This window comes from Oncorhynchus gorbuscha, linkage group LG18 (genome assembly GCF_021184085.1).
Source record: "Oncorhynchus gorbuscha isolate QuinsamMale2020 ecotype Even-year linkage group LG18, OgorEven_v1.0, whole genome shotgun sequence".
Taxonomy (NCBI): domain Eukaryota; kingdom Metazoa; phylum Chordata; class Actinopteri; order Salmoniformes; family Salmonidae; genus Oncorhynchus; species Oncorhynchus gorbuscha.
In genome coordinates this window covers 28178836-28201644 of record NC_060190.1, presented here as the reverse complement: position 1 = coordinate 28201644, position 22809 = coordinate 28178836, and the positions used below count along the sequence as shown (strand labels likewise).

At 42.4% G+C, this 22809-nt stretch overlaps 1 protein-coding gene across 8 annotated transcripts in view; it reads left to right on the top strand.

Moving 5' to 3' along the window:
- Positions 1–22809, top strand: part of LOC124003381 (ral GTPase-activating protein subunit beta-like) — an 88961-nt gene that overhangs the window by 37238 nt on the left and 28914 nt on the right. For 5 of the 8 annotated variants that reach the window (XR_006833212.1, XM_046311576.1, XM_046311574.1 and 2 more), the window contains exons 8-18: positions 4017–4162; positions 4317–4533; positions 7762–7963; positions 11947–12114; positions 14354–14468; positions 14770–14917; positions 15110–15174; positions 15571–15709; positions 17167–17300; positions 17811–17993; positions 18417–18568. Coding sequence is in view for 7 of the 8 variants with exons in the window: in XM_046311576.1 (XP_046167532.1) it covers positions 4017–4162; positions 4317–4533; positions 7762–7963; positions 11947–12114; positions 14354–14468; positions 14770–14917; positions 15110–15174; positions 15571–15709; positions 17167–17300; positions 17811–17993; positions 18417–18568 (1669 nt within the window). In the remaining variant the exon portion in view is untranslated. The remainder of the gene's footprint in view (positions 1–4016; positions 4163–4316; positions 4534–7761; positions 7964–11946; positions 12115–14353; positions 14469–14769; positions 14918–15109; positions 15175–15570; positions 15710–17166; positions 17301–17810; positions 17994–18416; positions 18569–22809) is intronic. The other 3 variants (XM_046311578.1, XM_046311577.1, XM_046311575.1) reach the window with 2 other exon arrangements.

Below are 22809 nucleotides of genomic sequence, written 5' to 3'. Positions count from 1 at the left end.
AAAAACCATCAAGCAGACCTCCCTGCATTTTTGCCCTATACTTTATCTAGGCACTGTCACAGTGGAAGGCTGTATACCTCCCTAAACCTCTTGACATCCCCATGTTTAATGAAACGGCAGCGCAATGCCACTTTGATTTTTATTTTGGTTAATGTATCGGTTTTCATTTTGTAAATAACAAACTAGTATTAGCTATGTGGCCAATTGTGTTCTACGGTGCCCAAACACACAGAATGTCTCTAATAAATACCTAACATGGCTTGAGTTGTTGAACAGTCATTTAGCACAATAAATAACCCTTTTGTTATTTTTCTTTCTTCTTTCCCAGAAACACCACTAGTGGTGTCTCCTAGGACCAATATACGTGACAAACTTCCCCCTCTAGGTACACTATTAAACCAGATCTAACCCAATGAAATCCAATCACTAACATTATGTATATACCAAACAAGATTCCCTATAGTGTGATGCCACACTTCTACAGTCACAAAAATAACCTATTCATACACATCTAGGAAAAACATATTATTCACTGTGTCAGAGGGACAAGCTGTGAAGCTGTTTTGATTCTTAATTTTGATCGATGGCCGTGTCAGCTGCCAAAATAATTGGTCAATTTTGTCTTGGTTGGTTGGTTGGTCGGTCTGTGTTGTGATTTTCCAGGCTGTGCTTTGACCACTGTCTTTCCTTCAGGTTTCGCTGTGTCTAGGAACAACTTCAGAGAAAGGCTTCCCTCCATGCCCTCCTATTGTACTCCATAGTAGTGTGCTCCCAACCAATCATAAAGGGAGCTGAAGCATTTTGTTGGATTTGCTGGGGCTTGCAAAAATCTGAGTGGCTGTGTCCAAATCAATTGAATCCATAATCACTATCAGGACAGCAGTGATAAACGGTCTCAATCCTGAAAACTTCTCTTCGCGACCCCCTTTCTTGTTATTTTTTAACATACAGTGCCTTCAGAAAGTATTCACACCACTCAACTTTTTCCACATTTGTTGTGTTAAAATGTTGGATTAAAATTGATTTAATTGTCATTTCTAGTCAACGAGCTACACAATACAAATGTCGAATTGGAAAAAAAACGTCGAATTCAACCTCCAATACATGTTTTGGCAGCAATTACAGTTGTGAATCTTTCTGGGAAAATCTCTAAACACTTTCCACACCTGAATTGTGCAACATTTGCCCATTTATTCTTCAAGCTCTGTCAAATTGGTTGTTGATCATTGCCGTACAACCATTTTCATGTCTTGCATATGTTTTGAAGCAGATTTAAGTCAAAACTAACTTGGCCACTCAAGAATATTCGCTGTCTTGTAAGCAACTCGTGTGTAGATTTGGACTTGTTTTAGGTTATTGTCCTACTGAAAGGTGAAGTCATCTCCCAGTGTCTGGTGGAAAGCAGACTGAACCTGGTTTGCCTCTAGGATTTTGCCTATGCTTAGCGCCATTCCGTTTCTTTTTTATCCTGAAACTCCTCGGTCCTTAACGAGAACGAGCATACCCATAACATGATGCAGCCACCGCCATGCTTGAAAATATGGAGTGGTACTCGGTAATGTGTTATCAGTGTGGACAGTAAGGGAACAGTAAGAACAGTTGAAGTCGGAAGTTCACATACACCTTAGTCAATTACTTTTAAACTCAGTTTTTCACAATTCCTGACATTGAATCCTAATAAAAATTATTTGTCTTAGGTCAGTTAGGATCACCACTTTATTTTAAGAATGTGAAATGTCAGAATAATAGTAGAGAATTATTTCAGCTTTTATTTCTTTCATCACATTCCCAGTGGGTCATAAGTTTACATACATTAAATTAGTATTTGGTAGCATCAATTGTTTAACTTGGGTCAAACGTTTTGGGTAGCCTTCCACAAGCTTCCCACAATAAGTTGGGTGAATTTTGGCCCATTCCTCCTGACAGAGCTGGTGTAATTGAGTCAGGTTTGTAGGCCTCCTTGCTCGCACACACTTTTCAGTTCTGCCCACAAATTTTCTATGGGATTGAGCTCCAATACCTTAACTTTGTTGTCCTTAAGCCATTCTGCCACAACTTTGGAAGTATGCTTGGGGTCATTGTCCATTTGGAAGACCCATTTGCGACCAAGCTTTAACTTCCTGACTGATGCCTTGAGATGTTGCTTTCAATATGTCCACATTTTCTTTCCTCATGATGCCATCTATTTTGTGAAGTGCTCCAGTCCCTCCTGCAGCAAAGCACCCCACAACATGATACTGCCACCTCTGTTCTTCACGGTTGGGATGGTGTTCTTCGGCTTGCAAGAATCCCCCCTTTTCCTCCAAACATAACGATGGTCATTATGGCCAAACAGTTCTATTTTTGTTTCATCAGACTAGAGGACATTTCTCCAAAAAGTACAATCTTTGTCCCCATGTGCAGTTGAAAACCGTAGTCTGGCTTTTCTATGGCGGTTTTGGAGCAGTGCCTTCTTCCTTGCTGAGCGGCATTTCAGGTTATGTCTACATAGGACTCGTTTTACTTTGCACTTTTCGCACCAAAATTACGTTCATCTCTAGGAGACAGAACTCGTCTCCTTCCTTAGCGGTATGAAGGCTATCCACCACTGCGACTTGTATGCTCTAGTCGGCTGGCCCTCGCTACATATTCGTCGCCAGATCCACTGGCTCCAGGTCATCTACAAGGCCATGCTAGGCAAAGCTCCGCCTTATCTCAGCTCACTGGTCACGATGGCAACACCCATCCGTAGCATGCGCTCCAGCAGGTGTATCTCATTGATCATCCCTAAAGCCAACACCTCATTCGGCCGCCTTTCGTTCCAGTACTCTGCTGCCTGTGACTGGAACGAATTGCAAAAATCGCTGAAGTTGGAGACTTTTATCTCCCTCACCAACTTCAAACATCAGCTATCTGAGCAGCTAACCGATCGCTGCAGCTGTACATAATCGATTGGTAAATAGCCCACCCATTTTCACCTACCTCATCCCCACTGTTTTTTATTTATTTACTTTTCTGCTCTTTTGCACACCAATATCTCTACCTGTACATGATCATCTGATCATTTATCACTCCAGTGTTAATCTGCAATATTGTAATTATTCGCCTACCTCCTCATGCCTTTTGCACACATTGTATATAGACTCCCCTTTTTTCTCTACTGTGCAATTGACTTGTTAATTGTTTACTCCATGTGTAACTCTGTGTTGTCTGTTCACACTGCTATGCTTTATCTTGGCCAGGTCGCAGTTGCAAATGAGAACCTGTTCTCAACTAGCCTACCTGGTTAAATAAAGGTGAAATAAAAAAAATGTCAAGCAAAGAGGCACTGAGTTTGAAGGTAGGCCTTGAAATGCATCCACGGGTACACCTCCAATTGACTCAAATTATGTCAATTAGCCTATCAGAAGCTTCTAAAGCCGTGATATCATTTTCTGGAATTTTCCAAGCTGTTTAAAGGCACAGTCAACTTAGCGTATGGAAACTTCTGACCAACTGGAATTGTAAACAGTGAATTAGAAGTGAAATAGTCTGTCTAAACAATTGTTGGAAAAAATGACTTGTGTCATGCACAAAGTAGATGTCCTAACCAACTTGCCAAAACTATAGTTCGTTAACAAGAAATTTGTGGAGTGGTTGAAAAAATTGTTTTAATGACTCCAACCTAAGTGCATGTAAACTTCCGACTTCAACTGTATATGTTTGATAGGCTATGCCAAGCTTCTGAATAAGTGAACTGTTGTCAATCAAAATTGGTCGTCAAGGCAATGAAGTGTAAATGTGAATCTTTTTCTCAGTAGATTTTTATTTTTAATGTTCCTTTATCTGTGGTGAGTATCTTGCAACAAAGAAGACATCCATCCATGTGAGATGGCTTGTGCATTTTAGGCTGTTTTTTTCTGTCTGTGGAGGAAAGGAGAAACACAAAAATTACACGCTGCCGACATTGACGTTGGGAAACAGGCTGTGATTGGTTGTTACTGTTTTCACTTCAAACACTTGAATGTCCTCTGCCTCTTTCCGTCTCTTTCCTTCAGGTGTCTCCCGTCCCCGGTCGGACAGTGCCCCGCCCACCCCTGTCAACAGACTGAGCATGCCGCCGCCCACCACCAACACCACGCCCCCTCACAACCGTCGCCACAAACCCACAGGGGTCACAAAGACGGCCAGTAAAACCTCAACGGTAGACTTCATACCTTTGCAAATAATGGTTTTTCCAATGTTTAAAAAAATGAGCAAATGTTAATGTGACTGAATATTCCTATTTTTACTGTGTCAGTTTGATAGTTAACCAGGAATTTATTAAATTATCTACCCCCCCTCCCCTACCCACCCAGGCAAGCATAACACACCAACCCAAAGTGTCCCACCAGCCGTCCTCCTCCTCCCCCCTGTCCAGCCCCAACCAGACCAGCTCGGAGCCCCGGCCGCTGCCTGCCCCCACCAGGCCCAAGGTCAACAGTGTCCTCAACCTTTTTGGCCAGTGGCTTTTTGACGCCGCGCTGGTGCACTGCAAGCTCCACGCAGGCCTGAGCCGGGACAACAGCATGACTGGTAAGGCAGGGGTCAGAGGTTAAGGGTCAACAATTGGTCAAAAACGGGTTTGACTGGAATTGTGTTGTACTGTACTCCATAGTCTAAAGAGTCTTCCTCTCCTTTATTGTAGCCTCTTCTTTGACAACTTATAAACACAAATGTGTTCAGCATCGAACATTCATATTTTTTATATTTTTTATTATTATTTATTTTTTTACCTTTTATTTAACTAGGCAAGTCAGTTAAGAACAAATTCTTATTTTCAATGACGGCCTAGGAACATTGGGTTCAGGGGCAGAACGACAGATTTGTACCTTGTCAGCTCGGGGATTTGAACTTGCAACCTTCCGGTTACTAGTCCAACGCTCTAACCACTAGGCTACCCCTGTGCCTTCGGAAAGTACTCAGACTCTTTGACTTTTTCCACATTTTGTTACGTTACATCCTTATTATAAAATGGATTAAAAACTAAAAATCCTCAATCTGCACACGATACCCCATTATGACAAAGCAAAAGCTGTTGTTTAGACATTTTTGTAAATGTATTAAAAAAAAATAAAAAAATACCTTATTTCAATACAGTGGGGCAAAAAAGTATTTAGTCAACCACCAATTGAGCAAGTTCTCCCACTTAAAAAGATGAGAGGTCTGTAATTTATCATAGGTACACTTCAACTATGACTGACAAAATGAGAGAAAAAAATCCAGAAAATCATATTGTAGGATTTTTAATGAATTTATTTGCAAATTATGGTGGAAAACAAGTATTTGGTCACCTACAAACAAGCAAGATTTCTGGCTCTCACAGACCTCTAACTTCTTCTTTAAGAGGCTGTGCAGCAACGCTCCCCATCCAACCGTACAGAGCTTGAGAGGATCTGCAGAGAAGAATGGGAGAAACTCCCCAAATACAGATGTGCCAAGCTTGTAGCGTTGTACCCCAGAAAACTCAAGGCTGTAAAAACTCCCATAGGTGCTTCAACCAAGTACTGAGTAAAGGGTCTAAATACTTTACGTAAATAAAATATTTCAGGTTTTCTATTATTTTTTATTTATTCTAAAAACCTGTTTTTGCTTTGTCATTGTGGGGTATTGTGTGTAGTTTGAGGGGGGGGGGGAATTTAAACATTTTTAGAATAAGGCTGTAATTTTAGAATAACCCCCCCAAAAAAATATTATTTAATGTTTTATTATAGCCCATGTAAAGAAAAAATTATTAACAAATCATTGTAATCAAAATAGGCAGCTCCACGAGAGATCACTTTCTCCAAAACAGTATGGTCACTGTTGAGACCATAGGTGCTGAAAATGGTCTGCAAGTCTGCAGTTTTTTTAAACAAGTTATTTTTTTCATTTCACTTCACCAATTTCGGATATTTTGTGTATGTCCATTTCATGAAATCCAAATAAAAATAAATTTTCATTCCAGGTTGTAAGGCAACAAAATAGGAAAAATGCCAAGGGGGGGTGAATACTTTTGAAAGGCACTGTATTATATGTGTCATTTCATACCTAGTTTTAATGTCTTCACTGTTATTCAACAATGTAGAAAATAAATAAAAAACCTTGAATTTCGCTACACCTGCAATAACATCTGTTAAACACATGTGATGTGACAAATTAAAATTTGTGTCCAAACTTGTCTGGTACTGTATATTGATTACCATCAACCTTATTTTTTCATTATAATACTTGTGTATCTGTGTTTGATTATTACATTTCTTGCTGGGCTTGATGTGGGTATTTCAATTAATTCCTTTTGTTGGTAGATTTTTAAATAAAAAAAGTATTATCGCAATGTTATTGTATGTTCACAAGATTCGATTTTCTCTAACTTCACCAGACAGCCCCTGTGCTCTGCTCTGTGACCCCAAACGTCAGATTTAGTGGTAATTTGATCTGACTGGTGTCTGTGGTGCGATTGCCTCCTTTGCACATGAAAAGGGCTTGAATGTGTTGTGCGGCTCCCTGAACACTTGGCTTTTCCAGTCATAAAAGTTGCCGACCCCTATTCTAGGCTGTTGCATTTTTCGTTAGATTTCATTATCTTCTGATTTTAGTTTTAAGTTTTGGTTTTTGCATGTTGGTTATTTGTCATGATGGTTGTTTCGACTATCTATCTTTGTTGACACTGATGTTTAGAGCACTTAGAAATATCACTATGAAAGTCCTGAAAACAAAACAAAGAACCATTTGAGAAATTGAACCACAAATAAGACTTCATCATATCACTGCTGTTCTTTGATTTGTTTCCCATTTTTTTACATTTCTATTTTGCAGCTACATTTGTCCAAATTCTTCTTTCTTGTAAGTAGGAATACAAGCTTCCCGTACCTTTTTTTTTTTTAACTTGTTTTCCTGTATTTGATTGGCATTTTTTGTTTGTGCCCATTGTCATCGCCACTGAGTCGTTATTAGGTTGCCAGGGGATGTATTCATTAGGCAGGAATAAAACAGATGGAAACAATGAGAGGGAATACCAGAACCGGTCTGATAAGAAACACTTGTTTTCGTATTCCGTAGCAAAACATTTTCTATGCTCTAATGAATACGACCCTGAACTTGCCGGTCCCAAACCACCCCCCATTCTGCCTGGAATCAAACTGACCTGCTACACCTGGATCATACCCATGTAATCTCCTCCCCAAAGGATCTCGCACACTAATACTTATTTAAAAAATAATAATAATAATTCTGCCGTAGCTTTCTTTGCTCCTCAGTTGATGACCTTGAATTTGTGTGTACTGTATGTTACACATGTATGTGGTGGATGTCTGTTCCATATATTTGTGCTATATATCGTGCCTCGTGTGAACTTCCAAGGAGCTAATAAGTAGACATTGCAAACTGAATTTTGCCATTTATGAGAAAATATATTCACCTGTATCAGCTCTTTGTGGGCTGTTACACAGAGCTCACAAAGAGGCTGCTGTGTGTTTTACATCTATTTTTGGCTCAGAAAACATAATGAAACTTTACGTAATCCAAATCGGTTATTGTCGGCAGAGCAAAATGCCCAGGCAGAAGTATTGTAAATGCTCCCTTTCAAATCATGTGGGGTGCATTCCAAATGGCACCCTGTTCCTTATTAAGTGCACTATTTTTGACTGGGGCTCTCTCTGTCCTCTCTCTTTTCTACCCCCACCCTCCTTCACCCCCTCCATTCGTGTCCTCTCTCCCTTATTTCTACTCCCCCCTCTTCCTATGAACCCCCTTCTCACTCTCGCTCTCTCTCTCTCTCGCCAGCCCTGGCCACTCAGACAGGTGTGGAGCTGAGGAGGAAGGGCTCCCAGATGTCCACAGATACCATGGTGTCCAATCCCATGTTCGACGCCAACGAGTTCCCCGACAACTACGAGTCGGGCCGGGCTGAGGCCTGTGGAACCCTCTGTAGGATCTTCTGCAGCAAGAAGACTGGCGAGGAGATACTGCCCGTTTATCTGTCCAGGTACCTACATGTTTTACCGTGATACAGTCAAAGCAGAAAGGCAATATTATATAAATATTATATTTAAATGAGTGCCCAAATCTCCACAGATTGCGTGTTTTATTTTTGTAAGTATACTGAACAAAAATATAAAAGCAACATGGAACCTGTTGGTACCATGTTTCATGATCTGAAATAAAAGATCCCAGAAATGTTCCATACTCACAAAAAGCCTATTTCTCTCAAATTTTGTGAACAAATTTGTTTACTTCCCTGTTAGTATTTCTCCTTTGCAAGATAATCCATCCACCTGACAGGTGTGGCATATTCAGAAACGGTTTAAATAGCATGATCATTACTCAGGTACACCTTGTGCTGTGGACAATAAAAGGCCACTCTAAAATGTGCAGATTTGTCACACAACACAATGCCACAGATGTCTCAAGTTGAGGGAGTGTTCATTTGGCATGTTGACTGCAGGAATATCCACCAGAGCTGTTGCCAGATAATTTTATGTTAATATCTCTACCATAAGCCGCCTCCTATGTTTTAGCGAATTTGGCAGTACGGCCAACTGGCCTCACAACTAACCACTCCAGCCCAGGATCTCCACATCCAGCTTCTTCACCTGCAGGATGGTCTGAGACCAGCCACCCGGACAGCTGATGAAACTGGGTTTGCATAACTGAAGAATTTCTGCACAAACTCTCAGAAACAGTCTCAGGGAAGCTCATCTGCGTGCTTATCGTCCTCACCAGGGTCTTGACCTGATTGCAGTTTGGCGTTGTAATTGACTTTAGTGGGCAAATACTCACCTTCGATGGCCACTGGAACACTGGAGAAGTGTGCTCTTTACGGATGAATCCCGGTTTCAACTGTACCGGGCAGATGGCAGAATGTGTATGGTGTTGTAGGGGCAAGCGGTTTGCTGACATCAACGTTGTGAACAGAGTGTCCTGTGGAAGGTTTATGGTATGGGCAGGCATAAGCTACTGACAACTAACACAATTGCATTTTATCGAAGGCCATTTTTATTTTGTTTAACTATTTATTTAACTAAGTAAGTCAGTTAAGATCAAATTCTTATTTACAATGACTGTCTACACCGACCAATCTCGGACTACGCTGGGTCAATTGTGCGCGGCCCTATGGGACTCCCAATCATTGCCGGTTGTGATACAGCCTGGATTTGAACCAGGGTGTCTGTAGTGATGCCTCTAGCGCTGAGATGCAGTGTCTTATCTTAGACCGCTGCACCACTCGGGAGCCCCACTTGAATGCACGGAGGTACCGTGACAAAGCCCTGAGGCCCATTGTCGTGCCATTCATCCAACATATGCATATCTGTATTCCCAGTCATGTGAAATCCATAGATTCATTTATTTATTTCAATTTCCTTACAATGAACTGTAACTCAGTAAAGTCTGTGAAATTGTTGCATGTTGCGTTTATATTTTAGTTCAGTGTAGTAACATAGTTAACATGCTAAAATGTTAAAAGCACGTATATCCTACCAACGGGACATTAAGAATTGTAATATCTTATGTTTCACTGAGTCGTGGCTGAACGATGACATTATTAGCATAAAGCAGGTGGGTTACACACTGCATTCGCAGGATAGAACAGCAGCCTCTGGTAAGACAAGGGGTTGGCAGACTATGTATATTTGTATACCTCAGCTGGTGCACAATATCTAAGGAAGTCTCAAGATTTTGCTTGCCTGAGGTAGTGTGGTCTACAGCTTATCATGAGATACTCGATCTACAGAGTTTATCTGTATTTTTCGTAGCTGTCAACACACCACCGATGCTGGCACTAAGACAGTACTCAATGAGCTGTAAATCGCCATAAGCAAACAGGAAAACACTCATCCAGATGCGGCGCTCCTAGTGGCCGGGGATTTTAATGCAGGGAAACTTAAGTCTGTTTTACCTAATTTCTATCACCAAGTTAAATGTGCAACCAGAGGGGGAAAAAACTCTAGACCACCTTTACCCCACACACAGAGATGTGTACAAAGCTCTCCCTCGCCCGCCATTTGGCAAATCTGACCATAATTATATCCTCCTGATTCCTGCTTACAAGTAAAAATTAAAGCAGGAAGCACTAGTGACTTGGTCAATAAAAAAGTGGTCAGAAGAAGCAGATGCTAAGCTACAGGACTGTTTTGCTAGCACAGACTGGAGTATGTTCTGGGATTCTTCCGATGACATTGAGGAGTACACCACTGAGCTAAAGGGTAGAGCTGCCGCTTTCAAGTAGCTTTAAGATATCCCGCTATGCCCTCCGGCGAACCATCAAACAGGCAAAACATCAAGACTAAGATTGGATGAGCGTCGGAGCCGTTGTAGTATGTTGCTGGGCTTGCAAACTATTAGACCACAAAGGGAAGCACAGCCGAGAGCTTCCCATTGACACAAGCCTACCAGACGAGCTAAATTACTTCTATGTTCGCTTCGAGACAAGTAACACTGGAACATGCATGAGAGCATTAGCTCTTCTGGACGACCGTGTGATCACGCTCTCCGCAGCCGATGTGAGTAAGACAGGTTAACATTCACAAGGCCGCAGGGCCAAACAGATTACCAGGACGTGTACTCCAAGCATGCGCTGACCAACTGGCAAATGTCTTCACTGACATTTTCAGTGAAGACAGTACAGACTCTCCCTGTCTGAGTCTGCAATACTAACATGTTTCAAGCAGACCACCATATTCCATGTGCCCAAGAAAACGAAGGTAACTGACCCTAAATGACTACCGACTCATGGCACTCTCGTCTCTATCCATATTATCATTATCCCAGAAACGCTAGACCCACTCCAATTTGCATTCCGCCCCAACAGATCCACATATTACGAAATCTCTATTGCACTCCACACTGCCCTTTCACACCTGGACAAAAGGAACACCTATGTGAGAATGCTATTCATTGACTACAGCTCAGCATTCAACACCATAGTGCCCTCAAAGCTCATCACAAAGCTAAGGACCCTGGGACTAAACACCTCCCTCTGCAACTGGAGCCTGGACTTCCTGACGGGCCGCCCCCAGGTGGTAAGGGTAGGTAACAACACATCCGCCAAGCTGATCCTTAGCATGAGGGCCAGTAAGGGGTGCGTGCTCAGTCCCCTCCTGTACTCCCTGTTCACTCATGACTGCAAGGCCAGGCATGACTCTAACACCATCATTAAGTTTTCCGATGACACAACAGGTGTAGGCCTGATCACCAAAGACGAGACAGCATATAGGGAGGAGGTCAGAGACCTGGCCGTGTGGTGACAGGACAACAACCTCTCCCTCAAATTAATTAAGACTAAGGAGGATTGTGGACTACAGGAAAATGAGGACCGAGCATGACCCATTCTCATCGACGGGGCTGTAGTGGAGCAGGTTGAGAGCTTCAAGTTCCTTGGTGTCCACATCACCAACAAACTAACATGGTCCAAGCACACCAAGACAGTCGTGAAGAGGGCACAACAAAACCTATTTCCCCTACGGGAGACTGTAAAGATTTGTCATGGGTCCTCAGATCCTCAAAAGGTTATACAGCTGCACCATCGAGAGCATCCTGACTGATTGTATCACTACCTGGTATGGCAACTGTTCAGCCTCTGACTGCAAGGCACTACAAAGGGTTGTGCGTACAGCTCAGTACATCACTGGGGCCAAGCTTCCTGCCTTCCAGGACCTCTATATCAGGCGGTGTCAGAGGAAGGCCCTAAAAAATGTCAGACTCCAGCCACCTTAGTCATAAACCTTTCTCTCTGCTCCCGCACGGGAGGTGGTACCGGCGAGCCAAGTCTAAGTCCAAGAGGCTTATAAACATATTCTACCCCCAAGCCATAAGACTACTGAACATCTAATCAAATGGCTACCCAGACTACTTGCAAATGGCTAACCAGACTACTATAACGTTTCTAAATATGTGTTCCCCTTTTCCACAGCTTTTCCAAGCACGTGTTCTAGCTTCAGACTGACTCCTCCAGTCTCTTTCCCCGCCCAGGTTCTACATGGTTCTGATCCAGGGCCTCCAGATCTCCGACTACATCTGCCGACCGGTGCTGGCCAGCATCATCCTCAACTCCTCAGCCCTCTTCTGCTCCGATATTAAGGGCATTAATGTGGTGGTCCCCTACTTCATCTCAGCCCTGGAGAACGTCCTCCCTGACCGGTGAGGAATGCACCGTCTATATTTGGTGTGCTTGCTGAAAGAACACTTATTCCCCATACTTCTCATTATTCTGCACTCTCCTGCGCTGACACCACTTGTACTGCTTGTAAGAAACGATATTACAACAACCGGTTCGGTACAAGATTTGTTACTTTCGGTTCTTCTATTAAATGTCTCACGCCATACACTGAATGACAGGATTAAGTCTGTCTAGTAGTTTGTCGACCAGGCCAGTAATGTTTCAGCACATTTGGTGTTCTAGTTAGACATTTATGTGCTCTGTCACAATCTGCCATAGAAAACTGCTAGTGTCGCTTCCTGGTCAGCACTGCAATGTTTAGATTACACTTGGAAAAAGCTATAATTGAGCAATATGATTGGCCATTCATTCAAACACCATCACGCGAGTCACAATTTAATAAGCTGTACATGAGTTGATGCATTCAACACAGCACACAGGATCTGTCCAGACTAGCAACACTTTCAATTATTAATATATTAGCAATTTAGGAATAGGCTCTAGAAAGACGCTTAGCATTCGTCTTGGCTACTGTAGCCAGATCATAGAGATGGACAGAGGACTCTAGTTCCCAAAATACATTTTTAGAATGGGCTTAAACCCGTATGGGTTAAGGAAGGATCACAGGTCATCAGGAGGCTGGGCTCCAGACACTGACAATAAAGTTGTATTTTGCGACCCATTAACTTGGCTGTGCGAGTGAAATGTTTTATAATTGGTCGCATCGGCGCGAGCTGCACATTCTACATGGTCACCTCACTTCAAACGTTCTATTATTTTAGGAGGCTAAAACCATGATTTGGTCAAACAGTAATGTGCGTTATCCTTATGATTCCTGTAATAAAAGTTTCACTCAGGCCTGCTGCTGTGATGAGTGCCACTCTCTTCCTCTCCCCCCACTGCATTTGTAGGCTATGACTGTTCAAAACCCTTTTGGAGGAAGAAAATACAGCTTTGGAAGCAACTACTGTTGTCACTGTATTTAGCTCTATAGCAACTATTTTACAACCAAGATATTTGATATGGCTTCGAAATACGCAACAGCCTTTGCAAGTCCATAGGACTCATTGGGTAGTAGGCTACAACTGAAAAGTTTTAAGACCTTTCATTTTCTGTTAGATTAATACATGGCTACCAGCAGTGGGTATTATGTTTAGCGTTAGCGATACAGTTAATGTGTTTTGAGTTTCCACTTACTCATGGTGAATTGGCCCCAAATAAATTAGCCTATGATATCGGTGCCCATAAAGATATAAGCAAATTCATCTCTATTGAACAAAATATTCAGATAATTCTGGAGCCCTATTTTGACAGAGCAAAATGTTTCCGTTGACATCATTGGTGTGCATCGTGTGATTTGAACCAATTTTGAGTAGGCATTGCCTACTAATTGGTTGATGTCATTGGAATCACTTACCTACAATCTTTACTACAAAACATAAATGTTCTATTTTCACATATGTTGATGTTAGGGTGGTGCCGGAGATGATGAATATAAAGTTGACATTTTTTTTTATATATATTTCCCTTTAAAATATCTTATTAAAGGGCAACGATATTCTTTGTAATTTGACACAAAAATGTATGTAATTAATACAATTCTAAAGAATATAGTAATGCTGAATATTACACAGATGTTTAATACACACCATAATGACCAAATGTAGCCAATTAATAGCTACATATAGAGAGACAGCATGCCAACCTTTGGCTAATAAGCATTTATTTTTGCCGTGGTGTAGTTTTGTTATCGAGTATCATGATACTTAACTTGGTATCAGTATTGAAGCACAATTCTGGTATCGTGGCATCACTGCTGCTTGTACAGCTGACGCAAGCACACAGAAATGTACCTTGTCTAATTAGTCTTATGATGTTTGAAAGACAGTTCAAGTCAAATGGTCTTTCTATTTCTGTGTTAAGGACATCTGCATGCATAAGGAATGAGGTTTTGACCAGAATGGACTTTTTTAGCCCTTAGGGTGAGGTATGCCGCCTTTTGTATGTTTGTCTCTTAGTGTCACGCAAGGGAAATGCCCAGAAATTAACATTAAAAAACGGTATATGCTTAAAACGAGCTCAAATGTTAATGTAAGCATTTGTTTGAGGAGTTTTATCAGTGTACGCTTGGTGTTGGTTAAACATGGTATCTGACTGCTGTATCCTTTGAATGTTTGACATTTGAGTTAAGTTAACTTGTTCCCCCCCCCCCCCCCCCAGAGAGCTGTCAAAGTTTAAGACATACGTGAACCCCACTGACCTGAGGAGAGCTTCCATTAACATCCTGTTGTCCATGCTGCCTCTGCCACACCACTTTGGCAAGGTCAAGTCAGAGGTAAACCTGTTAATTATAAGAGAGTTTAAATGGACATCACACTTCACAATTGAAATTAGAATCACACCGTCGGTTGTGTAGAGACCTCTAATATGCTTCATATCAACCCTAAATACATGGGAAATAATAGCATAAAATGAGGAAATTATATAGCTTTTATATTTAACATTCAATTTCGATTGAGGCGTGTAGATGGACTTGGACTGTTCTGACTCTGTTTTAGTTGATCATTTGCAATGCCCTGTAGTTCTGAGGTCGCCTAAATGCATAGTAACCCTTGTGTATTATTTGTATGTTCCAGGTGCTCTTGGAGGGCAAGTTTAGCAATGATGACAACTCGCTGCACGACAAGGCCGTCACCTTCCTCTCCTTCAAGCTGCGATTGGTCAACATCCTAATAGGAGCGCTACAGACGGAGACGGACCCCACCAACACGCAGATGATCCTGGGTGAAGTTGATCTCAATTTTATCTGCAGCAATTTCTTTTACTTTGATTGTTTACACTGAAAACTGTGTTGGACATTAAATGTGTTATTTTGTAATTTGGCATCTTTCTCTTTTAAGTAATACAGAATCAATGAATTGTAATGACTATTCCATAACTACAATGGAATGACTAAAGGCCTTTTTTTCTGTACAGGTGCCATGCTCAACATTGTCCAAGACTCTGCTCTCCTGGAGTCCATCGGCGCCCAAGCGGAGGTGGTAAGAACTAATAATTTTGTACTCCACGCTGTAGAAGCGCTCACTCAACTAGAAAGAAATGTGTAAATACAGTAAACTTAACTACACGTGTAGCTAAGAGAGATCGTTAAAAAAAAGAGATGTGACCTTTATTGAACAATGGAAGACCCTTGAGGTTAGAAACCTCTTATGGGGGCAACCTGGCAAGAAGTCATCAATAAATCAGTATTTAAAGGATATTTTACTCAAACATTTTTTAAACATTTATTTTGTTCATTAGTCCACTGTTTATCCCCAAAAAGGTTTAGGGGACCATATTAATAGTGGACTTATGAACAAAATGCTTTTTGATGAAATCTCCCTTTTAATCATCTGAGCAGACTATGACCCCTGAACATTCTAATGCCACCCCAATAGGGCAGTGTGGATGGCAGCCATGCTCTGGCTAAAAGCCACAGCAGGAACAACAGTGGCATCAGCAACGCCAGCGGGGGCAGCTCTGAGGCCACCACCCCCGACAGCGAGAGGCCCGCCCAGGCCCTCCTCAGAGACTACGGTGAGCCCCTTCGAGGACGCACTCATGAGCCCTTTTTCCAAAATCCTGACCTGGGTTAATTGCCAAAATTGTCCCAGGGAAGTTCAATCATGCGCACCTGAAGAATCTTAAAAGGAAACAAATTATATTTGGACCTAGGTGTGCCAAAAATCAACCAACCGTCAGCCCTTCCTTGTTAGTAGCGCTGAAGATGAGGCCTTTCTTGACTAGTGTAACAAGCTAGACGTGCGCAATGTAAAATCAGAAATGTTTTTGTAGTTTTGAATGTTGACACTGTGTTTTCACCTTTTTCATTCCGGTCAGCCATGCTTTAATTGTATAGTGGACATATATGACGTTGACTAAAGGTGATTCCATGATGAACCAAAAATGCATTATTATTCTCATATTTGCAGTGATGCCGTGTCATTTGAATGATACTATACTACTGTTATCAGAATGGAGACAGTTGTGTGTATTGTCACTTGCTAGATTTCCTCCCTATACAGTGTGTGCAACATGTTCATTAACGTCGTCTTTAACTGCATGCGTTATGGTATTCAGCATATGCATGTCGTTTTATGGGAGTTGGACTATGAACCAAGACCTGGAGTTGAATGTTTAAGTATTTATTTGATTCCTCACATAATCCTGGCTTGTCTCCTTCTCAAAGCACATTGGAGCAGAAGATCTGAGGTTCCATCCCTAGGATCTTCTCCTCCAATGCATTTTGAGTAGGTGGTGAGGACACGAGGAATCAAGCACATATACAATTGAGATTCGTCCCATGTTATTCCCACTGACTGGCTGCAAATATATTATAAAATAAGTAGATAATGGGCAAAAATGCTGACAATCCACTAAATGCAGGCTCTCTTGTGTGCAGCAGTCGTACTGCAATTTCTTGTGTTCTCTGACAAGTTAATTTCAAACAGAATCTTCTACAAACTTTGTTGAAATGTTAAGTGTTTGTCCATCTTCATTTTAACACCGACGCGTCTGAAAGACAATTGAAACACTTACATGCAACACTATTTGTTGATTCTTTGATTATTGTTATTTATTTTTTGTAAAGATGCATGTTCTTGGTCGATAAAATTGTTGGCTACCACTTTATTGGCAACATGCACGGTTGGACATGGTTTATACCAGTGTTGGTGTGAATTCACAAATTTAACATTTCTAATGAGGATTTTTAGATTTCAATGAGTTGAAAACTGAATTTGACCCCCAATCCTGGTTTATCCAACCACAATATCTAACCTCATACCGAACAAAAAAAGCCATTACTTCAATTACCAATGGTTTGAGTGTACCTGTTTGTCCTCATACAGTACTGCTCGACATGCCGATTGCTGTGTATCTGATGCTTATTAGACGTGTTCTGCCTGGTCCGGTAGTTACTAACCCCAGCTCTCCTTCTCTGCTTGTGGCGTGACGTGGTATGGTGTCGTCATCTGGGGGTGTCATATCCCTAGCTCTCCACACAGATACAGCCGCCGGCCTACTGATCCGCAGCATCCACCTGGTCACCCAGAGGCTCAACTCCCAGTGGAGGCCCGACATGAGCATCTCCCTGGCCGCTCTGGAGCTGCTGGCCGGCCTAGCCAAGGTAAGAGCCCCCAGGGTCTTGTTCATTAAAGCACGCAACATTTTAAAACGTCTTGCCACGGGATCAAGAATGAGTGTTACAGGTAGGTGGACATGCTAATTTCCTTTAGGGTTTGCAACATTTGAACCAAGGTCTCTTTTACAGAATTACATAAATTACAGGAAATACACACATCAATATAATTACACATTTCAAGCGGAAAGAAAAGCAGTCAAAAAATTAAGACATTCAGTAGTAAGGTCCTCAATCTGCTTTCTGAATTGCCCTCGAGGCACCAAAATGTCAAATTTAAGAACATTTTGAAGATTGTTCCACAAATAAGATGCAAAAAAACTAAAAGCTTTATCTAACTCGGTGGAGACCAAAGGAATTTCTATTTCCTATAGGGTGGGGACACATATGGAAAGGCTACGAAAATGAACACAAGTGCTGCAATGAATATGAAGGAGTAGGCAATAAAGTGAATAAGAACCAGTCGTAGTTCACTGATCCCTGCTGTATCTTCCTCAGGTGAGGGCGAGTGTGGAGTCAGCGGACCGTAAACGTGCAGTCAGCTCGGTGTGCAGTTATATCGTGTATCAGTGCAGCCGGCCGGCCCCCCTCCACTCCCGAGACCTGCACTCTATGATCGTGGCGGCCTTCCAGTGCCTGTGTGTGTGGCTGACAGAGCACCCCGACATGCTCAATGAAAAGGTAGGGGAACAACAACACCACCTGCTTTCTACCTACAGAACTGCCTGCTAGTCTTACTGTTCTGTCCATCTAAGCATGTGGTGGTGAATCTTAACTTCCATTTATGTCGATTTTTTTCACTTAGTCTCTCATTGATTTCAATGTATGACGGTGGAAATTAGACTTAAAGGGAAGTTAAGATTCACCCCTTGGACTACGCTGCTGCTACTAAATACTAAGGATGCAAATATCGACCTTTGAGGTGTGGGTCAAATCTTCCCTTTGAATCATTCATCATTCAAATGGTCATATATCCTCCATTGACATAATGTCATGATTTACTATTTTATCATCATTATTCTCTGCCTTATGAGCTGAGCTCTCTAAAGACTGAACTCACCTCCTGACTTTTGTGCCATGCAATTACATAGTGTTTTGTTGCAGGACTGTTTGATAGAGGTGCTGGAGATTGTGGAGCTGGGAATATCGGGCAGCAAGTCTAAGACCAGTGACCAGGAAGTGCGGTACAAAGGGGACAAGGAGCACAATCCGGCCTCCATGAGGGTGAAAGATGCTGCCGAGGCCACCCTGTCATGGTGAGTGCCACCTGACAGGAGTAATGGGAATGTACAGTTACGTTTCATAGGGAAAGATTCATTGTCTTTTGCTCTCTCTTAAATGGGCAATCTGTGGTTGGTATATCCAATTTTGTTTTTACTTTTAATGATTTAAAGCCATTGATTCTTGAAGAATATAACTTATCCATGGAACGCAGGACGCTTTCATTGGCACACATTCAACAAGTTTGATATTCGTAATAATCCCATCATGATTTATGTATTGTAATTACAGCCCCACAATGTGGTTACTAAAGTGCAACATTTACATTTAAGTCATTTAGCAGACGCTCTTATCCAGAGCGACTTACAAATTGGTGCATTCACCTTATGACATCCAGTGGAACAGCCACTTTACAATAGTGCATCTAAATCTTTTAAGGGGGGGGGGGGGTGAGAAGGATTACTTTATCCTATCCTAGGTATTCCTTAAAGAGGTGGGGTTTCAGGTGTCTCCGGAAGGTGGTGATTGACTCCGCTGTCCTGGCGTCGTGAGGGAGTTTGTTCCACCATTGGGGAGCCAGAGCAGCGAACAGTTTTGACTGGGCTGAGCGGGAACTGTACTTCCTCAGTGGTAGGGAGGCGAGCAGGCCAGAGGTGGATGAACGCAGTGCCCTTATTTGGGTGTAGGGCCTGATCAGAGCCTGGAGGTACTGAGGTGCCGTTCCCCTCACAGCTCCGTAGGCAAGCACCATGGTCTTGTAGCGGATGCGAGCTTCAACTGGAAGCCAGTGGAGAGAGCGGAGGAGCGGGGTGACGTGAGAGAACTTGGGAAGGTTGAACACTAGACGGGCTGCGGCGTTCTGGAGGGGTTTAATGGCACAGACAGGGAGCCCAGCCAACAGCGAGTTGCAGTAATCCAGACGGGAGATGACAAGTGCCTGGATTAGGACGTGCGCCGCTTCCTGTGTGAGGCAGGGTCGTACTCTGCGGATGTTGTAGAGCATGAACCTACAGGAACGGGCCACCGCCTTGATGTTAGTTGAGAACGACAGGGTGTTGTCCAAGATCACGCCAAGGTTCTTAGCGCTCTGGGAGGAGGACACAATGGAGTTGTCAACCGTGATGGCGAGATCATGGAACGGGCAGTCCTTCCCCGGGAGGAAGAGCAGCTCCGTCTTGCCGAAGTTCAGCTTGAGGTGGTGATCCGTCATCCACACTGATATGTCTGCCAGACATGCAGAGATGCGATTCGCCACCTGATGATCAGAAGGGGGAAAGGAGAAGATTAATTGTGTGTCGTCTGCATAGCAATGATAGGAGAGACAATGTGAGGTTATGACAGAGCCAAGTGACTTGGTGTATAGCGAGAATAGGAGAGGGCCTAGAACAGAGCCCTGGGGGACACCAGTGGTGAGAGCGCGTGGTGAGGAGACAGATTCTCGCCACGCCACCTGGTAGGAGCGACCTGTCAGGTAGGACTCAATCCAAGCGTGGGCCGCGCCGGAGATGCCCAACTCGGAGAGGGTGGAGAGGAGGATCTGATGGTTCACAGTATCGAAGGCAGCTGATAGGTCTAGAAGGATGAGAGCAGAGGAGAGAGAGTTAGCTTTAGCGGTGCGGAGCGCCTCCGTGATACAGAGAAGAGCAGTCTCAGTTGAATGACTAGTCTTGAAACCTGACTGATTTGGATCAAGAAGGTCATTCTGAGAGAGATAGCGGGAGAGTTGACCAAGGACGGCACGTTCAAGAGTTTTGGAGAGAAAAGAAAGAAGGGATACTGGTCTGTAGTTGTTGACATCGGAGGGATCGAGTGTAGGTTTTTTCAGAAGGGGTGCAACTCTCGCTCTCTTGAAGACGGAAGGGACGTAGCCAGCGGTCAGGGATAAGTTGATGAGCGAGGTGAGGTAAGGGAGAAGGTCTCCGGAAATGGTCTGCAAATGTGGATATATTTAGCTGATTTCATTGCATAACATTTAGAAGTTGTCCTTTAAGCTAGTATATTGCCCTATAAATTTTACAATATGGAGAATGTGGACGGAATCACTGAACCCAGATATTAAAATGGATTTCACATTTTATTTTTACCCATTGAACTGAGCAGGGGATTGAATTTAGTAACACAGTTTATCATAAAACATGAACAGAATGCATCAGTGATTCGTATTTCCTGCAAATATCTGAAGAGACGATGAGAATTCCTTGTCTGTGTATGTGCGGATCTACCACTGTGTAGTCATTAGCGATGATGCTAATGAAAAGTCTTCTGGTAGATGGAAAGGTTTTCTCAAAATACAGAAATCAACCCCGTATTCTGTATTTTGAAAGTTACATATCAATCCAGTGGGTATTTGTTTTGCAAACTCTACCCTCACATGTATGCAAAACACTGCTAAAAAACACTGCTAAACACTGCTAAAAAACACTCTTGTTGGTGCACACTGGAATTAAAAGGTTACTTACACCCAAGAATGATAGTATTTTAATTTTATTTCTCCCAGACCTCAAAAGTGGGCTCAAGCATTGTTTTGAAAAACAACTAGTTAGAATTCTCTATAAAACACATTTTTGAGAGAGAGAGTAGAAAACAGCAATTGGGAAAAATGTGATGGATTTTATAGGGCCCTACTAGTAGTGATGTGCATCTTCTCCTTTCAAGAAGATTCGATACACATCTAGATACATGGGCTCCGATACAGAAACGATAAGTTGTAGTTTGAAACGATTCGGTTTGATTAGAGAAAGAATCGATGTGATGCAAAACCTTCTTTTTTTTCTTCTTTTTTTTTTTTTACCCAGCAGCATTGCAGTTCTTGATACAGACCGATGAGCCTGGCACCTACTACCATACCCCATTTTAAGGGCACTTGAATATTTTGTCTTGCCCATTCACCCTCTGAATGGCACACATACACAATCCTTGTCTCAAGGCTTAAAAATCCTTCTTTAACCTGTCTCCTCCCCTTCATCTACACTGATTTTGAAATGGATTTAACAAGTGACATCAGTAAGGGATCATAGCTTTCACCTGGATTCACCTGCTCAGTCTGTCATGGAAAGAGAAGGTGTTATTAATGTTTTATATACTCAGTGTACACTGATTGTTTAAAGAGAAACTACTAAAACTATTGCTGATGGTGAACCTGATCAAAATGAAATGTATTGTAAGCCCCGTTCACCAGGTATAGCCAGGTGAGAGTTGTCTCTTGTAGCTTACTTTTATTCCGGTAAAACACCGTTTTCAACAGTGCATCGATAATAACCTAGCAACTTACATAGGTTGTCACTCAACTAATAAAGCCTAATATCATGCAAGCCATTTTAGCATTTGAATGCTGAAGGTGGCGCGCAGATGTGCAAGATTAGAAGCAAGCCGCCTATCTCGGGTTGGTCAGCGCGTAAGACTGGGCACAGTGCATAGTTTGACGAAGTTACTGATGGTGCGTGGGGTCGTTTGGCATGCAAAATGACTTGTAGATCAATGACTGTCAACACAAATCAAATCAAATTTTATTTGTCACATACACATGGTTAGCAGATGTTAATGCGAGCGTAGCAAAATGCTTGTGCTTCTAGTTCCGACAATGCAGTAATAACCAACAAGTAATCTAACTAACAATTCCAAAACTACTGTCTTATACACACAAGTGTAGGGGGATAAAGAATATGTACATAAAGATATATGAATGAGTGATGGTACAGAGCAGCATAGGCAAGATACAGTAGATGGTATCGAGTACAGTATATACATATGAGATGAGTATGTAAACAAAGTGGCATAGTTAAAGTGGCTAGTGACACATGTATTACATAAAGATGCAGTAGATGATATAGAGTACAGTATATACGTATACATATGAGATGAATAATGTAGGGTATGTAAACATTATATTAGGTAGCATTGTTTAAAGTGGCTAGTGATATATTTTACATCATTTCCCATCAATTCCCAATATTAAAGTGGCTGGAGTTGAGTCAGTGTGTTGGCAGTAGCCACTCAATGTTAGTGGTGGCTGTTTAACAGTCTGATGGCCTTGAGATAGAAGCTGTTTTTCAGTCTCTTGGTCCCAGCTTTGATGCACCTGTACTGACCTCGCCTTCTGGATGATAGCGGGGTGAACAGGCAGTGGCTCGGGTGGTTGTTGTCCTTGATGATCTTTATGGACATGTAACAGCGGGTGGTGTAGGTGTCCTGGAGGGCAGGTAGTTTGCCCCCGGTGATGCGTTGTGCAGACCTCACTACCCTCTGGAGAGCCTTACGGTTGTGGGCGGAGCAGTTG